This window comes from Rosa chinensis, chromosome 6 (assembly GCF_002994745.2).
Source record: "Rosa chinensis cultivar Old Blush chromosome 6, RchiOBHm-V2, whole genome shotgun sequence".
Taxonomy (NCBI): Eukaryota; Viridiplantae; Streptophyta; class Magnoliopsida; order Rosales; family Rosaceae; genus Rosa; species Rosa chinensis.
This window is the reverse complement of record NC_037093.1, coordinates 67,389,484-67,410,786: the sequence shown is the minus strand read 5'-3', so window position 1 is coordinate 67,410,786 and position 21,303 is coordinate 67,389,484. Positions and strand designations below refer to the sequence as shown.

The 21,303-nt window shown below is 36.8% G+C and overlaps 4 protein-coding genes across 7 annotated transcripts; all 4 read right to left on the bottom strand.

Moving 5' to 3' along the window:
* Positions 1 to 72: 72 nt before the first annotated feature.
* On the bottom strand, positions 73 to 1,966 carry LOC112170034. 4 transcript variants are annotated; one of them, XR_002924999.2, is made up of 3 exons: positions 986 to 1,966; positions 766 to 885; positions 73 to 646 (listed from the first exon to the last, which is right to left on the bottom strand). XR_002924999.2 is itself a non-coding variant. In XM_024307179.2 (3 exons), the coding sequence occupies exons 1-3, from the start codon at positions 1,496 to 1,498 to the stop codon at positions 165 to 167; spliced, it is 1,098 nt and encodes a 365-aa protein (XP_024162947.1). In that variant the 5' UTR covers positions 1,499 to 1,909; the 3' UTR covers positions 73 to 164. The 4 variants fall into 4 exon arrangements, 2 of the variants coding, with proteins under 2 accessions (XP_024162947.1, XP_024162948.1); XR_005801439.1 differs by having other exon boundaries at positions 73 to 625; positions 986 to 1,965; XM_024307179.2 differs by having other exon boundaries at positions 766 to 868; positions 986 to 1,909.
* Positions 1,967 to 3,676: 1,710 nt separating this feature from the next.
* Positions 3,677 to 9,404, bottom strand: LOC112172642 (kinesin-like protein KIN-7N). Its single transcript, XM_024310054.2, has 18 exons — positions 9,138 to 9,404; positions 8,967 to 9,056; positions 8,749 to 8,867; positions 8,536 to 8,649; positions 8,368 to 8,449; positions 8,214 to 8,281; positions 8,063 to 8,125; positions 7,799 to 7,941; positions 7,621 to 7,723; positions 7,461 to 7,541; positions 7,092 to 7,160; positions 6,949 to 7,008; positions 6,725 to 6,838; positions 6,312 to 6,605; positions 5,757 to 5,840; positions 5,242 to 5,421; positions 4,927 to 5,160; positions 3,677 to 4,314 (listed from the first exon to the last, which is right to left on the bottom strand). Exons 1-18 carry the CDS (start codon positions 9,280 to 9,282, stop codon positions 3,877 to 3,879), a joined length of 2,481 nt encoding a protein of 826 aa, XP_024165822.1. The 5' UTR covers positions 9,283 to 9,404; the 3' UTR covers positions 3,677 to 3,876.
* A 3,581-nt stretch (positions 9,405 to 12,985) lies between these two features.
* Positions 12,986 to 13,842, bottom strand: LOC112174009 (basic leucine zipper 4). Its single transcript, XM_024311697.2, has one exon. The coding sequence runs from the start codon at positions 13,777 to 13,779 to the stop codon at positions 13,306 to 13,308; it is 474 nt and encodes a 157-aa protein (XP_024167465.1). The 5' UTR covers positions 13,780 to 13,842; the 3' UTR covers positions 12,986 to 13,305.
* A 2,839-nt stretch (positions 13,843 to 16,681) lies between these two features.
* Positions 16,682 to 21,278, bottom strand: LOC112174008. Its single transcript, XM_024311696.2, has 12 exons — positions 21,031 to 21,278; positions 20,759 to 20,951; positions 20,617 to 20,676; positions 20,406 to 20,512; positions 19,881 to 19,941; positions 19,519 to 19,578; positions 19,353 to 19,427; positions 18,878 to 19,030; positions 18,694 to 18,748; positions 18,096 to 18,218; positions 17,437 to 17,666; positions 16,682 to 17,113 (listed from the first exon to the last, which is right to left on the bottom strand). The coding sequence occupies exons 1-12, from the start codon at positions 21,060 to 21,062 to the stop codon at positions 17,090 to 17,092; spliced, it is 1,173 nt and encodes a 390-aa protein (XP_024167464.1). The 5' UTR covers positions 21,063 to 21,278; the 3' UTR covers positions 16,682 to 17,089.
* Between the last annotated feature and the right edge of the window lie 25 nt (positions 21,279 to 21,303).

Here is a 21,303-nt window from a genome sequence, read left to right as displayed (position 1 = left end):
TTTTTGTTGATTTCAAGTAATTAACCAAAATGTAAACCAAAGGGTGGATGTTGTATGAGGAAAACATAATGCTATAAGCCAATAAATTTGTTCCCCAATTTGTGCTGAAAAAATTTGCCAATTTTGGCGGGTGTAAATTATTGAAATTGGAAATTAAAGCGAGATCAGAAGGAAACAGGATCTAAACTAATCGGTAGAGCAACAGTTTCTTTGATGATCTCTTCTAAAATGGCGTCCCCAATTTCGCAACAAATCTCTCTCTCTTCTTGTTCATTACAATTCCATTCTTCAGCTGAACTCAGGATATCTGAATCCAACAAAAAGTCGATGTTGGTTTCATCCCCAGCCTGTCTATCCCAAATCCTTAATTTCTCAGAAATCAGCTTTCCCAGTTCTTCTGCCCCCAAAAACTTTGCGCTGTTCTGCTCCTCTTTCATTTGCTTTGCATGGGATTCTGTCACCTCTCTCACACAATCGAAAAGAAGCTGCCTTGTCTGCTGCAACATCCTTTTCGATTTGTGTGGAGAAGAATTCGATCTGATTACCGGCTCTAGCATTTCCGGAACTCCAAAAGTATCTCTTGGCCTCTCCAATGGTGGCTGGAAAAGTAGTTCCCAAAGAGAAGCTGATAACACGGAGTTGGGTACTGTTTAATAAACCAAAGGAGCAAATTGACGATGATCTAAGTTAACATAGAAGCATAGCTTACTATTAAGTTCTCAGTAGTCAAAGAGAAAGAGACTTGACATTTCTGAAGAGGTAAACCTGCATGAGAAGGTCTATCTTCTAGTACTGAAATTGAGGTGTGTTGCTTAGTCTGCGTCTTCTTCTTCTTCTTCTTCGATGATTCCCCATTGAGCAGTGCTATCTGAAGCAACCTGCTGGCTTTGTTAGCAATCGAATCAAATCAACAATTTTGTAAAGATTGAAACCATGTTTTCACATGAGAAGATTGAAAGGGTTATGAGTAAAATGGTGTTTCTACCTTTGTCTCTTCTTTCATATTGCAGAGATTTGGAACTTGAGAAGTGCCTTCTACTGCAAGCGAGGCTTCATCTTCATTCTGCAACAAAACAGTGGCGCAAGCTTCATCTTTGTCACTATCACAGCATGATTCATACCGTGTTCTGCTACTAGAAGAAGAAAATTCATCCAAATCTCCAAGGCAATCACTAGGAAGAGTAATCTCAGTGTTGGCATCAAACTTTCCCTCTTCTTCTCCGGAACTCTTAGTTCTCGAGCCACCATTTTTGGAAACAAGCTTGTTATAGACAGATCTCAGTATCTTGGAGAAGCTAGGAGTACCCTTTTTGCTCTTGATTGGTCCACAACTAGATGACCTCTTTAAACTCTTGCTTGAATTAATGCTATTGCTTGAACTCAAGCTCTTTCTCAGACACCCTCTTTCAAATAGGTAAACATCTAGGACAAAGGGTTCTTGCTGCTCTTGGAGAAGCTCTCCAAGTTGTTTAACTGGTTTTGTTGTTGTGGAAGCCATTAGAAATCTCTATGTTGCAGCAGAGGCTGAGATTGAACACATATGTGGTCTGCAATTGCAAATGGGAAAGATGATGATGAATTTTTCTGGTGAATTAAATGAGACAGACAAATCATATCTGTCAGTTTTGGGACTGGACAGAAGCATAAAGGAGAGAGGAAGATTAGGGTAATTTATTAAGGTCAGATATAGAAAGACAGAGAAAGAGGGGCCCTAAATCAATGTCTAGGTCATATATGTTCAGGTATTTTAACTGCTTGAGCAACCACCACAGGTGGTCGAGTTGGTAAGAGCCTCCAGGTGTGAAACTCCCACACCCGGGTTTGAATCCCGCCGACGCTTATTGGAGTTAAATCCCAATATATTCTTGGTGGCCAGAGGGGAGGAAGCGTTCTGACATGATCTCTCGGCACGGATTAGACTCTAGGTCTAGGAAGCCTTTGAGGAACCGTGTAATCTCGATTAAAAAAAAAAAAAAAAAACTGCTTGAGCTAGGATAAATGGATATGATCTACAAGTTCAAATTTGAAGAGCCTGGTTAGGTCTTTTATCTCAATCTTCTGTTCAAGTGAGTAGCTAGCTGTCTTTTTATTGACTCTTCCTCATTTCACTATCCATCATAAATGTATAAATTTGATAAAATGGTCCTACAATTTCTTGTCCCATTTATGATGGGTGGCCATATCATGCAGATGAGACGGGGACAAATTGGATGCAATTACTTCTGGATGGTTCACCCTCATAAACTCAACTCTTACACTTTTACATCTATCGTACTTTCAGATTCTTACTTGCTCAAGTAGGTATCCAGAAGTTGTGGTTAATCGGTTATATTCTCAATTCAAAGTCCAATTAAGAGTTACACTATAGTTTAACAGCTAGCATAGCATGTTTGACCGTATCATGAAACAAAAACTTTAACTTTGCATTTTTTTTTAACATATTATATATATGATATGCATATCTTAATCAGTTCTCATGTGAACTATTTTAATATGCATAATGTACTACACGAACACTGTTATGCATGCATGATGAGACAGACATTCGAACTTCCTTGCCTCTTTTGCATATGATCATGTCCATTATATTCTTCTTTGTTTTGTTTATGTTCCAACAAAGAAATCACCATGTATAAAATACATGTCTTCGTCTTCGTTCCTGGATTTATGCTAAAATTACGGAGTGGAAATCTGTTCTGTTGTACCTAACAGAAGGAACACATCCTCAACTATAAAATATTGCAAATGGAAAATTATAATCTACTTTATTTTCTGTGGGGTTTTAGATTATGAATTTCTAAATCATGATGGCCCTGATGGGATCGTTTATGGACCTCGATTTCTATCACTATCTTATCTATGACCTCAATGGCCTAATCAACTCAAAAAAAAACCAGGTCATCAAAAAAAAAAAAAAAAACTCAACAAAACCATTAGTTCCTTCACTTTTTTGGCGCTCAGGCTTCACACCTTTTTTGTATGGGTGATTTTCACTTCTCTTGTTTAATGTTTCTGGGACTTGCACTTCTGTTTTCTGTGGTTTCTGGTAAAATTTTGCAAAATTTCGAACATATATCTTTTTTCATGAAAATTGTGTGTTATAACTTATAAACAAACACTTTTTCATCGGTTTGGCACCGAATTAAAATTTGACTTTTGACTATCAATGCATTTTCTAGAATTCACTTGGGGCCATTCGGAAGGTAGCACAAGGATCGGGAACTATTTTGCTTTGATTTTATAACTCAAATATATTGGACAACCTTTGCCGACTAACATGTCTTCAGAAATACTGAATTCTGTTATTTTTCATTTAATATTTGATGGTCGACAATGAATGCTTCTGATGATCAAACGAGCTTCACGCAATTTTATCATTTCTCCCATTCATAATCCCCTCCAAACCGTTTAGAAAAATGTTGAATATCACGTTTTCATCGGTATGGCGCATCTCCTCCAATCCTACATCCAACCAAAATTCGACTTCGACTTCCCCTGAGGCCATTTGGAAGGTAGCGCAAGGGTTGGGAAGAGCGTAATATAGTAGATAGAGAGTAGTACATAATCTTTGATGAAAACCATCTGCTATAGTAGATAGAGTATACTGACAGATCACAACCTGCCCAAATTTTGTCGGTTCATAATGCAAAGAGTTCTACAGACATTTCAAACCAAATCAACACACACAAGCGATCCACCTCTTTGCATGTATAAATACAGTGTTGTTCATACATAATCTTAATGAGAGAGTGTCTTAACTAAATGGTAGAAAATAAATAATAACACGAGTTGAAAAGAGATGTGGAAGAAACAAGCTCTGAGAAGAAGACATTGGAGCCTACCACATTACACTATTGAAGTAACACTAGATATCTCTCAACACCCAACAGATTTGGGTACTGAAACTACATTTTCGGCTTTCAAACTCTCAACCTTAGACTTAAACTCACTGTGAAAAGACATAAGTGATGTCTTCCGATTGCAAAAGGCAACAGTGAACTGCTTAATTTTTTCTTCAACATCTTTCCTTCTCTGCAACTCTTCTTTCATATACTTCACAATATTTTCCTTCTGGTCAGTAACTAGTAATAGTCTTTCAGATGATTCAGATACCGTTTTGTGCAAGGAATCCCTTTCTTCCTTCAGCAGCTGGAACTCAGTTTCCAAACTCTCATATCTTTGTTTAGATTTCTTCAGAAGCTGGTTATGAGAATCCAGCTCTTTCGCCAGGTCATGGTGTCGTTCCTTGATGGTGTTCAGCTCATTGCTCAGTTTTTTCTTCCAACAGGCATCGTCTCCTCCCATTGTGCATTCCTTAATCACAACAACTATATCTTAAAGACAAAACAAAAACAGCCTAGATGCTCTCTTCTTTTTCTAGCTAAATAAATCTGAATATTTCATAAATTCTCTGGGATCAGCTAAAACTTGGCATGCCAGAGCATACATGCCGAGACACTAATATGAGACAAGTTCTTAATATCAAACTATGTATGACTAGCATGTGAATAACAAAGGGTACTATTTACAGTTTTGTTTCATCAATAATGGAAAAACTTAAATAGATGCTTCCACAGAAATATCAAAAGCAGAGAAACAATAGAGAAAAGGTATTGAAAACTTGAAAGTACACATAACAGGTTGCAAGAAAGACTCTGAAACGCAAATATGCTAACTTAATACGTAATGACATCAGCTTGAATAATTTTTAGGCTCTTTTATTAGTTGATCATATGATCCAGATGATATCAGCTTATAATATATTACAATTCTGTAGTAAGGTAACATCAGTAGCATTTGTTGCCTGTAACTAAAACTTTAAGTATCAAAACAGTTTTATAACATACAAAATATCCTTAACAATAGGGCAGAGAATAAAATTATAACTAATGAGTGATATCTTGTTAATTTTGACCAGGCGGATACCTGTGACTTCCTCGCTTGCTCATCCTCGATGTTTAGTGTTTCAGATGATACCAGTAATTTAACTGTGCTGCTCAACCTCTCAGAGAGCACTCTGTGCTGTTCTTGGATCCGTAATCTTTGGTCAGCAATTGGTAATGAGAAATCAGCTTCTAGAGTTGTAAATAGGCTGGTGCCAATTTCAGTTATACTTGAAAGCAATTTTGCCGCAGAAGATTTCTCATCTGATATATAACTCTGCCCAAATCATCATAAGGTTATTAAATTGTACAGTAAAAATACTGATTGAGAGAACCTAAAATGACAAACAGCCATTACCTGAGTCGTTGATAAAATATCCACATATATATTTTTGCAAGTCGCTGCACATTCACCAAGCCTTTGAGGGATTTCTTGAATCAGCTGTGCTTCTTGTTGGAGCTCAGATATCTCAGATACTAACTGATTGTTCAGTAAAACTTGTTCCTCATGTTTCCTAACTTGTTCCTCATGCTTCCTCTGTACATATACAAGCATCAATGCATAAGCCATAAAAGTATGCAGGAGTAGAAACCAGTGTGAAATAGTATCCAGCATACTCTTATGAAAGAGCAATTCTAAATTTAACGAAGTATACCAAAAAGAGACAACAAGCAATATAAGATGTGGTAAACAAGAAAAGTATGAATTCAGGTATCAATGCAAATTTCAGGCGGCTCAATTTGAGTCTTTATGAGGGAAGCTCAGACATGCTAAGTTTCAAACGAGTAGCTTATCCTCAACCTAACCACAGTATTTGTTCATTTTGCACTCTAAAATGGATCAAGACTCAAGAGCCTACTATAGATACTGACCTTGAGATCGTCTCTTTCTTCAATAGCAAGTTCTAATTGCCTCTTCAAATTTTGGACCTCCTCGTAATTCTCATTTGAGTTTCCCTGAAATTTATTCAGGACAACAATAAAAGCATCTCATAAAACCTTACGCCCCAAAGCATTACAGAAATTAACCATATATCAAAAGAAAGTCAGTTACAATAAAGATTTAAGATATATTTGACCTAAAAAGAAATTACAATATGCAGTGACACTGAAATAGAGCTGGAATGCAGTTTCAGTATATTAAGAGAAGTTTAAAGTTAACATGTTGAAACATTTCATTTTCCTTTTTCAATGGTCTGAAAGAAAACAAAGACAACCAAATTTGTAACTTATTTTGGTACACAACCTACAAGATGGTAGCATGGAAAACTTCACCGAAGAATCAATTTTGAGTGTGTAAACAAACTTATACACTTGGCGATGATGATTGTTGCTATTTTTTCTTTCACTCATTGAAACAAGTAGAAAAAAATAATAGAATTTTAGAAGACAGAAAAAAGAATAGGTTCAGGTAATTAGAAAACTTACTGGAGTTGCATCACTTGGCGGAAAGGATTGAACTTTTCTTGCAGGAGTCATTTGAATGGAATCAAGGTCAGCTATATAACCTTTGTTCATTTTCATCCACGTGTCTTCATCAACCACATTGCTAAAGGCATCTGGCAGGGGGCTAAAACCAGGCAATGGTGAATAATTTGATCGCCTGGCAACAAAGGCATTGGGAACTGCCTTGCTAGAGGGGGTCGTAAAGAGATCTCTTTGAGATTTACTAATGCTGTCATTACATTCTTCCTTGAGGCTTTGTGTCCCAGAATCCTGTGGCTATACATCGTAAACATTATCAGAACATCAGACACTACATACTCCAAAGATTTACTAATACCTTGGTATTGATATGACTCAGTAACTACATAACATATAACAAGCCATATGAGTTTTACCTGACAAGAACTTCCGCCAAAGTCTGAAAAAGCATCTAGACTACCGAGTTTGTTCAATTTCAATTTCCTCTCCTCTTCCAATTCCGATTCCAGCTTCTCACGCTCTAGTTCATTCTGAACCATGAAAAAATTAACAGACATATGAAAGGTAAATGAGGTTATGGTTGTCGATCCAGATAATATTCAAGATTCCACAAATTGAGAGAGAGAGAGAGAGAGAACACCTGAAGCAAGTCATTTCTCAATTTCAATATCTCCTGCTCCAACACCACAGCATGGGATCCCTATACATTTTTTTTTTTCAACAGAATGTGTTAGCTTGTATTCAATCTATGTTTTGTAAGAGATAACATGAGATGATTCTCACCTGAAGCTTCTTACGAAGCTCTTCTATCTCTTGTTTTTGCCTCTTCAGTAAGGCCGCTTCTGTCAAGATCTGCGACGAATTTAAATATTTGATAATGGTTAAACTTCACTGTTATATTCAAGGTCAAGAAAAAGACTGTGAAAGGAGATAGAATTATAAAAGAGAAAAGACTGAATGATACACGAAAATGATGGCCAACAAACAAGTTCCAGAAAATGGTTGGAGCAAGTTATGGATTGAAACTATTTTCCACGGAAGCTAAAAGAAAATAAGACATGAAGTAATCTACAAAGACACATGTAATATGCTATGATCATAAACCAATCTACAAAACCACGAGTTGGATATACAACGTAACAAGAAACAAACCTCGTTCACTTGAGCACAATTAGTGATGCGCTTAGCTCTGCTAGCAAACTGAAGGGTTCCCTTTGTTTCCTCGACATGTACCTAAGTGCATCCATAACTCATTAAACTCGAAAATGTTGAAGTATGATTCAAAGTATCTCAGCAGCAAATAATAGACTACCTCTTCTGGTGCTATGGTGCATATTATTGAAGTTTTTGCATTACCACCAAGGGCAGGTTGAAGTATACGGGTTAGCTTACTATCACGATAAGGAATATGGCCCCTGCATTAGAAGTCATCATTAGAAAAATAATTTCATATTCAACTAAAGATGATTTACTAAAACAAGGAAAAATACCTGTTTTTCGCACCATCACTTAGTTTGTTAATCACATTACCAAGACTCATTAAGCTCTTGTTTATGTGCTTTCCTTCCTTCAAACGTACTCCCCCAGCTCCAGTTTTAGCAATTCGTTCAGAACCAGCTAAATCTACCAAATTCTACAATACATGCAGCAATTATAATTAAGATGCCACAAAAAGCACAAGATAACTGCAACTGTGTGTCAACTTTTCACAAAAAAAGAAACAGAAAAAAAGGAATAGCATAAAGAATACAAACCAAGACTGAGACGCGAATAACATCAGCACTTGCATTAATGTCCTTCTCTTTGCTTTCAATTACCTAGAAGCATAAGATATATGGCATAAATTAGAAGCAAAATCCAGTATTTAGTTGTAGCTTTACAGGCAAAATTTCAGTATGGACGTACCATTCTGAATATTGTGTGAGATCTACTACTCCGAGCATTCATATTTGTTTCTCCAAAGTGTCTATTAACTGTAACAAAACATTTTTGCCGACAAATATAAGCACGAATACTCAAGTAACAGAAAATACAAAGAACAAAATTGCAAAGTGCAAACCTTCTCCAGATTCAAGGAGCTTCAAAACCTGTTCTGCATTGCTGACAATTTCCTCTCTGAGGCCAGCAACAAATATTCCACGCTAAACAAGACGAAAAAGTAATTTCAGTTGATTTGAAAAAGCTTCCTAAATTTAAACTCCAAACAGTACAGTGGTCAACAACCTACTTCCAAACTCTCATGAATCTGCAATTTCTGGTTCTCTACAGCCAGAAGGTCATTAATTTCTTCGTTATAGATTTCCATGTACGAAACTCGAATCAGAAACTCCCGGTGCGACATCTGCGTATACAAAAGCAGCACCACAGTCATCAGAGGTAGCAATAGGCCAATAGCATCGACAATCAAAAATAGCACCACAACAAGCTACACACTCATTACCATTTCGATTCTCCCAAACACGTCCTTGACCGCCCGGTGGATGATTCCGGGATCTGTTTCGGAGCCATTCATGGTGAAAGTCTTGCCACTGCTGGTCTGCCCATACGCAAACGCAGTTCCTACATGTACCAAACCAATTCTATCACATACTCTACTCCAAATCAACCACATCACAACAAAACCTAAACAAAAAAAGGCACTAATTTTTCAGAAATTACCGTTGAATCCTTCTACTGCAGCGTGAATAATCTCCTTGGTAAGAAGTTCGTAAACCCTAGAATTGCTACACATTTCATCGAACACATGATCTGCAAAATCAAACCACACAGAATCAAACTACACTGTTCCATCTGCATCCACAGAACTCCAATTAGGGATTCGGACATTACCGAAAGCGTAGGAGACTCCGGAGATTGGAGTTCCGTGAACCTTGTGAAGAGAAACGCGGTTTTCGTCGACCTTCCAGAAGGTTCCGCCGGAATATTCTTGAGTCACAGGCGGTCTCAGGCGAACGGCGACGCAGATCTTCTCCATTGATGACTTCGGACTCTGTTTGACTCCGTGAGATTTAGCAACGGTCGGGGGGACTACTTTGGTTTTGAACCACTTCCTGATTTGAATGTTTGCAGATTACGGATTTACCCCTCCCCGTAAATTATTTTATGATTATTGATAAGGCTAGATTCGAAATTCAATTTCAAACGGTTCAGGAGGAAGAGCGGAAAGTCAGTCAGCCCTACGACTTTAGAGAGATGGCCTTCATTCTGAGAAGAGTAGCCCATGAATCACTGGACAGTGAAACTTCTTATCGGGTCTTGTTCTTCCCCATGGGCCTGTATACAGATGCAAAGATGTACATCGTACCCAAATATTTTCTTTTAAGTTGTGCTCAATCACCGTTAGATGTAAATTCAATGATGAGAAACAAAACAACTTAACATAATAATCATTCTCTCTATCATTGAATTTACACTAAATAGTGGTTGAGCATAATTTAATTGTTTAGCCACTGACCGGGTAAACATTATTGCTAATTTTTCTTTTTTTGAATAAGTACCCAAAGGTTTACTCTGTTCATCAACAAGACAAGTTTCTTAAATTGTAAATTACCTTGAAACGAAGGAAAGGAAAGGAAAGAATGAAAGAAGTCGTCGCAACTAAATATTTAGAAACCAACTTTACTTTTGCTCTATCTCTTCCCTAGTTGAATTTCAACCACATATTTTATAAAGCAAATTTGGTAACCAGCTCAATTTCAACCATATATTTCGAAAAGAAAATTTAGTAAGAAATATATTAGTGGAAGTCGGGCATGAATCACATGACCAAATATTTTGTTTAACTTTGAATTAGGTTTGATATGTCTCCTCTGCCTTCAATTTTGACCAACAAACGTCAAGTATTCTAAAGGTTTAGGTTTTTAGTTTATCTCCTGCTTTGAAACAAAAAGGAAAAGGCTACAAAGATTGCATTACTATTACCTTTTCCGGGTGATGATGATTCGCCTAGTTATCCAAATATGAGGTAAAAATAAACTCAATCCATTATATCCATATGCATAGGAGTCAAAAGAAAAATTAACATTACTTTTAACAACTTCAATCTTCTCATTTTGTTTATCTACCGACAATTAAGTACTTCTGCATCGATCTAAGAACTATCTTTCCAGTTCATCACTGTTCTGTTTGATACGAACTTCTAAGGACTAGCCAGAAAAAATGAACAAAATAAAGAGACAACAGCAGCTAGAGAAGTCATCAAAAAAAAAAAAAAAACAGTAGCTGGAGTGCTCTGAGAACTAGCTAGAGTCAGAAACAGTAGCAAGTATTAGACACTTCCAGTGCTTGCTCGACTCGTACATATCATACAAGTCTTCATATATCGTAGTCCTTTTTACTTTCTCTTTTTTTTCTTTTTCTATGGTTGAATAATAATAATGATATCCAATAGATATAGGCCTTTCCTTTTCTTTCTCTTTTGCTTTGCTATTTTTTTTCTAATTTTATCTTAGCTTTGGTGATTTGATGGGGGCTACGGATCCAAAATTTAAATCCATTCCCTGTATCTGGATTGATCGTAAAAGCCTCATGGCCCTCACGCAACCACTTACTTCTAATTAGGTATATTGAACTTAGTTCATGCATATTTCTAATTGTTTCTATCCAATAAGCATGCTCATGAGCTTTGAAATTATAACCTATTAGTACTTATAATATACTTGTAAATATTTCCATGCACGATGGATTAATATTTTTTATGTAAATACATGTATGCATGTAAATTAACTTCTTGGAATCTAGCTATAGCTACTAGTACTTTCGGTTTTGCATGGACTCTACAAATTAAAAAAGCCTCACCATAGCTTGACTAGCTAATTGTATAGAATTAGTCCAATATGACTAATTTCTTTTCCAAATTAAAAGATTAAGTTAACCTCAAACCACTTGACATTTGGACAACAATTCATGGATGAAGTGGGACAATGTGTTGTGTAAAAGCAGTGGTCAAAAGATTTGGATGGTATATATGCATGCATATATAGATTACAGAGATGTACGTGAAGAACTGAGAATCTTCCATCCTTGTTGTTCGATGGAATTAGTCTAGCTTCCCTTGGTGCATTAATATTTGATCCCTTAATGCTAGACTGCTTTTCTTTGAATGGACGCGCGTCGACTAAAGTTAGATGTGGTGGCTGCTCTTGTTGATCGATACCAATCGCTAAGAACCACCACTGCCATTAATCTAAAAGCTAACTCGACCGAGCTAGCAAGCTTTACAGCTAGCATGCAGATAAAGATTTATAGTCAGCTACTGTTGATTATAACCTTTAAGTTCATGTACCAGTGGCATCCCTAATTGATGGTAGGTATCAGATTTTTCATTTAGTTGCTAAACAGTACAATACGTACAAGTTGGTGAATACGACATCCGTAACACCCACAAGTTACTTGAGCTGTGTATCTGAGAATCGATATTAATACAAGTTAGGATCTGTTCTTCTATATACATCTAGCACTACGTGTCAAAGAGAACAATGTTGTTGTTTCGACTTGGGGTTGAAATTTGATCATACCCTATTAATGTTCTCCCATGAGTGGACATAGACCATTGATGCTTCAGAATTATATTGATTTGTTTCTTTACTAGTTGAACGATTGATTATAATAGAGTTAAAATTATTTTACCTCTTTAGATCTTACACCTAAAATCGTTTGTGCACCTTAACATCTAATTTGATCTCATGTGTCATTGTATTTCCAATTTGATCAATTATAGTGAATTTTTAATTAATCTATCAATTTCTTAATATAGTGTTGCTCATTCAAAAAGTTTTTGTGCCTTCAATTATGTAAGAAACACACTTTATATAATTAAGGCTAAAAATTGACCTGAGTGGACTCGCACCTTTACCAGTTTATGAAGAAATTGACTAATTATTTTACTAATGGTTATGGTTGAACATATTGGAAGTACAAACGATTTTAGGTGTAAAGTTCAATAAGGTGAAATGAATTTAAATCATTATAATATACATGTTAAGTAATCCCAATTCTCTATCCTTTCTTTATCACTACTTGAATTAATCCAAAGATGATTATTTAGAATTAATATGGTCGATACATGAGGCATTTTGTGTACCTATTTGTTTTGGATACCGTAATTTGAACCATTAGACAATATATTATATCTTCTAAAAAAGACAATATATTATATATAGCCAGCTCTCGTGATATAGGATTATAGGAATATAGGCTAAGTAATAATTACTGTTTGTCGCGATTATACATACAAGTGAAAGTACATGCAAACACATGAATTATCATTTGTTTAATTAGATAAGTAGCATGCAGCTGGAATTTGTTGATGATTTGCGGGTCCGACAGACCACGATAATATTACACATTTTATGCATATATACGTGGGTCATCGATCATGGCCTAGCTAGCATCAATTTAATTGGAATCAAACTTTTTTTTTTTTGAAGAGGAATTGGAATCAAACATTGAAATTTAAAAGTTTCATGTATTTAATTGAAAAAAGCGGTACTTGTTCAGCATGCACGACCAAAAAGCCAGTTAATTAGCTGCTGACGCTCGAATCTTTACACAGACCAACAACGTGAAACAAACATGCTGCAGCAAAACCTTTCTAGCTAAAATATAATTTGAGAGAGATCGAGAGTTTGCTGATCGATGATGATGACGATGGTAATTAAATAGTAAAAAGGAAAAACTAAATCACTCATTTCCACTACATTATTATTCCTCCAAGAAAAATATTTACACGAGTAAGCACATCAAACACAGCCTTCCCGGCCAGGTAGTTAACTCTCCCCCAAGTTCATGAAACTAGCTATAGCTAGCAGATGAACTTTAAACCCTAGATTATATGCCATATGATTAACTAGCTAGAGCAGCCAAATGTACCCCACTAATTAACCAAGTCTGTAATTTTGGTCTGGCTACTGAAATTAATGCACGAGAGGCTGCTCTAATTGATCCTCGTTTCGTTAATTTTAGTTGCCATTTTAGACTTTTAGATCATATATATTGTTTAATATTGTGACCGCATCGTCTGCATGGCAACTAAAACCTGGTTCAGATCCGAAAGTCTAGCCCACAGAGCTAGGGATTCGGATTCCAACCTCTCATTTTCTCTCCATGTTACGTAACACTTCTGAGCAACCAAGCCCAACCTGTTCTTCAGCTCCCGGTTCTCCATTTTCAAACGGTTCGCCTCCTCCGTCAAGTCCTCCAAATGCCTCTTCTTCCTCCACCTGGACCGCCTGGCCGACTCCCGGTTCGAAGTCATGCGCCTCCGCTTTCTCTCATCCAGCGAGTAGACCCCCCGGCCGTTCGAGCCCTCGGAACCGGAGTTTGGACTCCCCGAGTTCGAGTTTGAGTTTCCTTCTTGCAGCAGGGACATGAGCTCCTCTATTGTAGCCGTGAGCCCGGTCTCTTGGACTGGGCATTGGAACTCGACCGCTTCCTCGGCACCGTTGAAGAACATAGCCGCTGAAGTAAACATGATCACAAGTGAAAATGGTGGAGGAGGGAAGAAGGAGAAAAGGGAAGGAACGAAGTGGAGGGCACGAGTATTTATCGTGGAAGGGGATGAGACACGTGGGGTCTACCGGAGCAAAAGTTTTGGGAATTGGGAGGGTGAAATTGTCCACGAAAAGTAACCCTAAGCACCCACTTCCGAAAAATAATAGTGACATAATGATGGTTAATTAGTTTTATAATCATGATTTTGGTTGGTGTAGTGCATTACGTGCAACTTTTTTGCAAAGGTTTGTGGTGGGATCCTCGATTTTTTTTTTTGGCTGCTTTGCTCAGGTAGCCCTCAGGTGGGCAACCACAGTGGGATTAGCTTAGCTTAATCACGAAGAATCAAACAAAATTGTATAAACAACAATTATCTGAAACGCTAAAGTTTATAAACAGTTGATCTAGTAAGAAAGGAAAAGTTAATAGACTGTTCTCTTCAAAAAAAAAAAAAAAGTTAATGGACTACGCCGATGACCCGAAGTCGTGTGGAGTACGCAGCTGAAAACATAATGAAAAAATTTGAGTTGGAATTATGTTAAGTCTACTAATACTTGATGTGTATGATGAGTTTATATATTTGATCATATTTTTTCTGATTTGCTCGAATAAAATGCTCAGCAAAAAATGGTATTTCTAAATGTACCAAGCAAATATCTAAATACACCCAGCAAACTTTTTACACCTGATAACTTTATAAAATCTCTAACTACACTCGGCAATTTTTTCTATAATACCATTTTCTTTAATTATACCTAGCAAAACTCATTCACATTGACGAAGAATATCAAACACCCAAAGACTTTCTGGTTTTGAGATGAAGAATACCAAACTTTGTAAATTTCCTAGATGATCAGACAACGAGGTCCTGCAATGCATAATGGTCTTCTCAAATTCTTGCTCATCATGTTCGTATAGAAGGGGAAGCCCACACTTGAGCACCCACTGGGCAATCACTTCCAATTGAAGCCTGTAGGTCGATGCACTCATTCGATGATCCAAAATCAACGACCTTCGTGGTATGTAAGAAACCCATATGAATCATTCTAGATGCAACCATTTGAATTCTTCGTTGGTGGTCATTAATTTATAGGGTTGGAAAGAAAATATTTTTGGTTACTTTTGGTACCTTTATGAATTATGAATGCAAATTATCATAGATAGGACTAAAAGAGTCCAAATCATTCATGTGTTCACCAACAAATAACTAAATAGTTTATAATTAGTTGGAAATCATGGGTGTAGGAATGGAAAAGGTCCATACTGCCTGTATTAGTTTCCAAATAACATTTAAGGTACGGAAGAATGTCAGGATAAGGTTCGCAGTTGAATGGTCGAAGACTGAAAAGTATGCACATCTAGCCAATCCTATACAATTAGTACTCTCCCTGTATAGATGTGGTGGTAACGAGAGTTTTACCGAGGGACCATTGTTGTGATGCCTGAAACACTCTACAATATCATTTGCAGGCGAAGCGAGAATTACATGTCGAGGGACAACTTTGTCAATGTCATGTGTATTAAACCTAAGATGAAGCAACTATAATGAAAAGTGAAACTTGGGTTCAAGCTTTTGCTGGAAAAAACAACGTAACAAGGCGAACACAATGAATTGCTGGGTACATATAGGAAAAAGAGTTTCAAACTTTATGGTTTCTTTTGTTATTATCTAAATTTACCATGACTTTTAATGTCATTTTTTATGAGGATATAACTGTCTCTTCATGCAAAATTGATTTGCTGGATTTACATAGATATTTGCTGGGTACATTTAGAAAGGCCGGCAAAAAATTGTGTTAGTTAAATTAAAAAATATTGAGTAGTTTACAATGAGAAGATAATTTATTTGAACAATCGTTAAATAAATGTGTTGTAAATATTATATATATATTGCTGTCCACTGTAAATACTCATTAGTTATGTCTTTATGATGTAAAGCATACTCCTATGTAAAGGGGTCTAATGAGAATGGAAACATACACATTTACCTCATCCATATTCTGTTTCTCTCTTCTATCTCTCTCTTATTCTTTAGTTTATAACAATATACATGATAATGTGTTTATTTATTCCGTATGTGAAAAAAATTATTAAAATCTACCATTCCGTTATTTGCGTAAAGCCTAAACACGAACTTTCTTGAAATTATCCTCCTAGTAGTTATACTGCTTCTTCATCTCGCCAACAAGAAGATTCTTTCAATCCATCACCGTCTAGGCGTCTATATCCTAAACATAAATTAATCGAAACTTATCCTATCTGAGATGCATCAGTAAACCATATAACTATACCTCGTTTGTCGCATTGTTCTTTTGTTCCCAGCTTACATGGCATCTTAATAAAACAGTCGACATACAAATATAGATTTTGTGGAGGAATATTCGTGGACGGTTTTTTTGGTAGTTTTCTTAGTTGGAAGTTTATTAAAGGCTTGGCTCATAAGTAAATCCAAAACAAATTATTAGTGAAGAATATTAGAATAACATGCACATGTTCTGATGTCCAGCCCATTTAGGAATTAAAGTGTTTCGTGTCGCCCTTTCAGTCTCTGCCTCAAAATTCAAAAGTAAGCTTCATGTGCAGCAAAGTTTTGAAAAGGATGATGCCACCAACTTTAAGTCCTCTGTGTTTAATTTATGGCCTGCAACCGCTTTGCTAGTCGTCTTCTTGCTCTAGATACCAACTGCAACATGCTCAACATGATCGGCACCATGTTTCATTCGATTCAACATTAATGAATTGGTAATTTGGTATAGTGATGGCGGACGACAAATCGGTAGTGTAAGCTGAAACCGACCAGCCCATGACGCATTTCTTTTAAATAGTAGAAAATGAAGAAGTTCCAATAGGAAATGAAGGTAACATCATCCACACTTCAGATAGAAAGAGAACATTTTCTGTTTAGTGGTCTGGATTTGCCTTCCATTTACGCTAAAAAATCAGATAGCGTACCAGAATCACTAGCTTTGAGCCTACGAGTAACATAACAGGGTAATACAAAGTGCTTCCACTCACCAATATACAAATGTAGAACTCTAGTGTTCCCTGAACCTGGAATTAAAGTAACATGTTGCTTTGTTTTGTATGTATGAAACAGAAAAAAAGTCTACAACACATTTTACAACGGCCCTTAGCCCAGAGTAGCACATGTGCTCCCATATGCAACTGAATTCCAATCTTTACATTTATCACAGGCGGGTGAACATCTCCACTCGTCTCATGTTTTCCTCTTGGGGGTGCATTATCATTTCCAATATTCATTGCCAATGAGAATGTACATAAGATGCTGCTTACAAGTTCACAGGAGGAGTGCCCTGAATTTCATAAACCAGAATTAAATTTTAGTACTCTTCAGAAGCACAGTAGAGAGTAATCAACTAACCTGTTTTCTAGTAAATGCCAGTGATCAACTAAGTAAGTCTATACCATAAGTAATACACAAAACTTCAGGGTCTAACAAAAGGTTTAGAATCTAGTTTGCATGATTGTATTTTGTTCATTACCAAAAGAATGAAGAAAGAAAATGAGAGCAAGAGCTGTATTAATGATTAATCAGAGTAAAAAGTTTCCCAACCAGGAATAATTAATTACCAAAACTCCATCATTTTCATTGGTTAGAAACTGGAAATAAACTCACCTTAAAAAGAAGATCATATGCTATGTGTTCCCACGGTAATGAAATGGACATCAAGCAACATTTGAGAGGGATCATCTCCTCGTCAAAACTATGGCTAGAAGCAGCAGCCGCATAGGCATTCTTTGCCGCCACAGATGCAACGGAAGCTGCTTTACGAACCATAAAGCCAATTCCGAATCCTCTGTTGGATGTAACAGGTGAAAAAGGACCTGTATCTTGCTGGCTCTGATCTGATAATATAAAATAAACTTTCAGCATTTGACATCAGTGTTTGTATTATTTGATGAACTATTTACTTAATCAACTTGTCACAAAACAAGGAGTCATAAAACCAGATTCAATTTTCAACCGCCACAGAAGTGAAAATTAATGCAGCTTCTAATCCTAATCTGTCACTTATAATTTTCTTTTAGACCTTTGAAATATGTAACTACTTGGAAAGCTTTCAGTTAGAAGACATATGAATAGTTAATTCCAATTTTTTTTGTTGATTAAAGCAGGTGAACTATATGAATAGTTAATTCATAAAAATAATGAAGAAATCTTACAATTTTTGTGAAAGTTAAAAAAAATTAGTGTTCTACAGTTGCATTTCATGTGGAACACAAACAACAAGAAATACATTAGAATAGTTTCTATGCCATCAGTATATGTCATACCTACAACACCAGAAACAGCCACTTCAACTTCCCCGCGGCCTCCAGGACCTTTCATGTACAGTTTGTCTTGTTTGCCAGGGGAATGAGCAAGTGATAAAAGGTTCCCAAAACGAGACTTGCCGGCTGTATATGTGTGAATGAGAGAGATGAGTGAAAGAGCAACTCGCTTCCACCCAATAAATTGGGGCAAGATGCAACGTGATAATAATGATGAATCCAAACATACTTATAATAAATGTTCAAGCTAAACAGCGGTTATTCAGGTGGAACCCATGTCTTAAATTGATTATTTAGAATATCAGAATACTTTATCAAAGGATCGGCAAATGAAACAACAGAAGAGTGAGTTCATAAACACTTCCACACATCTCAGTTAAAGTTAACACGCATCTGAAAATTATCTGCATAACAAGTAAAAGTTTAAAACAACTTATAAGACCATACAGCTTAAAGCAATGAATAAGAAGTCATCCAACAGTTGTAGGCAAAAAAGAAACTTTAATTACTGGTACAATGAACAAAAAAAAGATCATCTCAAGTGATAGGTAGTGCGAGCCAAATGCAAATAATAACATCAAATTAACTGAGGAAAACATACCATCGTATGCATCTCGTACCATTTGATAGCTGACAAATCCCGAAAAAAGAGTCAGCTGCAATCATAGCCACCAGAAAATCAGAATGTCTAAAGAGTAGTCCTTCAACTAACTGAATGTGTGTCGCATTGACCAATCTAATCTCTAATATTAATTCTGGTGTGTGAACATAAATTAGACAAGAACCTTGGAACTTTTTGCCTTTGCAGAACTAGTGTCAACCTTCAAAGAGGAACTATCACTAGAACTGCAATCATCAGGATCCTTTGCCTTAGGAAATGCTGCCCCATCATGTGCATTGAGTATTACACAATAGCAATGGTCTGAATCAGTCAATACCTGAAAAATTAGAAACAGAATTACTTCTTGCAGCATACATTTCAGATATGTCGCAATGCCAAACAACTAAAACATTAACAGGTGTTAACATTCTGAGTTTCCGACAGATATAAGATATACAGAAGCAAAAGAAATAAGTCATTAAACAGGCAGGTTCTCCAAATTGATTGATAACAGCAAAGTGACCAGAAGAAGCACGATTGAAGAATATGACATAATACCAATTCAGAGTGGTAATGACATTATAAGATCAGTAACTGTTGACATCACAAGTCTAAATGATCCCATGCCCACAACACATACAATAGAAGAAGCTTCTTACCACAGCATCAAAAGTGGAGTCAAAGTCATCAACAGCAAAACAAATATCTGGATAAGCAGGCGTCGTCTCCACTTCCTTTATAAATGTCAGCGATAGTGTGAGAATGAAGTGGAAAATTATGCATGGCTCAGTGATATAACATTAATCAGAAAGTAACTAAACTTGCCTTTTGCGAGTCCAAATGAAAGTTGACACGGCTGGGAGATGCATAAACAGTCTTTACTACCTGTTGAGATTTCCATGAAGGGAATTCTAAAATCCTACATTGAATTACACGCTTTGTGCTTCTGAAGAACCAGATTATGTTATTTATGAAGAAAAAATAAGGACTTGGTTTCTTTCAATTGAGTTTTTGCTGCAGCAGAAATCTGGTTTGCATGAGAAGGGTCCTGAAGTCCTACTTCATGGGAAACACATCCTGTCCTTTCTCTTCTTCATAAAAACCATAATTTGGTTGCAGCATGTCGCAATATTTCCATAAAAAAAAAATACCAGGAAAAGAAGATTGAGTAAGACATGTGTGCAAACCTTGTATATTGGAGATAATGGTTTATCTTGATCAGCTTGATGATTCCGAAGGTCCTGATGACTAAAAACCAACACTTATTTTAACTTCTACCATTGCTTAGCTCTGGTGAAAAACAAATGATATATGAATATTCCACTAGAATTTCTACAAATACGCCTATTAAAGTCACTTATTCTAAGATTTTAGGATAGCCAAACTGGAGTCAAGAAAAGTTAATCCAGAGAACCACAATCAGTGAAAGAAAGTAACATGACAATACTGTAAGAACGGAATCATATTCACTGAACAATTGAACTATGTTATCTCTATCATTCAAATGACAACACACTCATACTTCTCCAGTAGCCAATTAAAATTGCATTTCCAAAAGTAGAGTTTGTACATTGTTTTCTACACGAACGCGCATGATTTACACATGAACATTATCAAACCACGGTTAGACAAACAAATATACACTAGTGAACGTAATGTGTTCAACTTAGAGGACCAAAATACAATAAAATTCATTACTCACACAAAGTTACCTGCAAATAGCCACTGTTACAGTAAATGTAGTGTGAGCAATCAAATTCAAGTGAAAGGAGCGCCTCCAATCCACCTCTACCGATTTTTCACCTATCAAGTTATCCAACTGGTTCAAAGAAAACTAACTCCAGTTAGCTTCCATTACCAAAAGCTTTCGAAAATCGATAACACACACACACAGAACCAAAGCCATTTGGAAACTACTTATACCTTAGGTGCCCACCTGCGTACAAAGTAAGGAGGAACGTCGTCGTTGAAGCCCTGCGAGCTCTGCAAAACAATGCAAGGACTCAAAATTACCGAAACGAAGTAAAAAAAAATTTGAAGAGTAAAAAGTTGAGAGAAGCAGCACCAATTTTCTGACGAAGAAGACGAGATCATCGTCCTGGCGACCGCGGGAGTCTTTGCCGCGAACGAAGTACAAATCCAGGACGTCGTGCCAGAAGCGGGGGTCCATTTCGACATCGGAGGCGTCGTCGGCGTCGACGACGACTGTCTTCCCCAACAAGCTCGAGTGCTTCTTCACCATGCTGAGCAGCTCGTATCTGCGCGAGACCGAAACGACGCCGCATTGGATTGGAATTGAAGAATTTGTGAGAAGCGAACAGTGGAGTCGGTACGTACCTGGAGGGGGTTTCTTCACCATCTCGGAGCATTTCCGTTTAGAGCAGTCAGTTTCTCTCTGTTTGTAAACGATGTGAGAAATAGAAGCGGAAAGAGAGAGAGAGTTAGGGTTAGAATATAGAAGGGGATGAGGTCTCAGACGGCAAGTGAGAGTGGTTTACTCGGCGATCTGCGGCTCTGTAACACAATTACTGTTGTGTTCCATCTAGGAGCAACGGTGTGTCACACCGGGAGAGGTTCGTTCAAGGCTTTCGGTTTTGGTCAAATAACATA

Coding starts and splice junctions, on each gene's coding strand:
- LOC112170034 (XM_024307179.2), bottom strand. CDS start 1,498: ATGGCTTCCACAACAACAAAACCAGTTAAACAACTTGGAGAGCTTCTC. Junction 869..985: donor ATATGAAAGAAGAGACAAAG/GTAGAAACACCA, acceptor AGGTTGCTTCAG/ATAGCACTGCTCAATGGGGA. Junction 647..765: donor AGATAGACCTTCTCATGCAG/GTTTACCTCTTC, acceptor TTTATTAAACAG/TACCCAACTCCGTGTTATCA.
- LOC112172642 (XM_024310054.2), bottom strand. CDS start 9,282: ATGGAGAAGATCTGCGTCGCCGTTCGCCTGAGACCGCCTGTGACTCAA. Junction 8,650..8,748: donor TGTTTGGGAGAATCGAAATG/GTAATGAGTGTG, acceptor TTGTATACGCAG/ATGTCGCACCGGGAGTTTCT. Junction 5,422..5,756: donor AAGAAAGAGACGATCTCAAG/GTCAGTATCTAT, acceptor GTATATGTACAG/AGGAAGCATGAGGAACAAGT.
- LOC112174009 (XM_024311697.2), bottom strand. CDS start 13,779: ATGTTTACTTCAGCGGCTATGTTCTTCAACGGTGCCGAGGAAGCGGTC.
- LOC112174008 (XM_024311696.2), bottom strand. CDS start 21,062: ATGCTCCGAGATGGTGAAGAAACCCCCTCCAG. Junction 19,428..19,518: donor TTCATTTGGACTCGCAAAAG/GCAAGTTTAGTT, acceptor ACATTTATAAAG/GAAGTGGAGACGACGCCTGC. Junction 17,667..18,095: donor GGCTGTTTCTGGTGTTGTAG/GTATGACATATA, acceptor TTATATTATCAG/ATCAGAGCCAGCAAGATACA.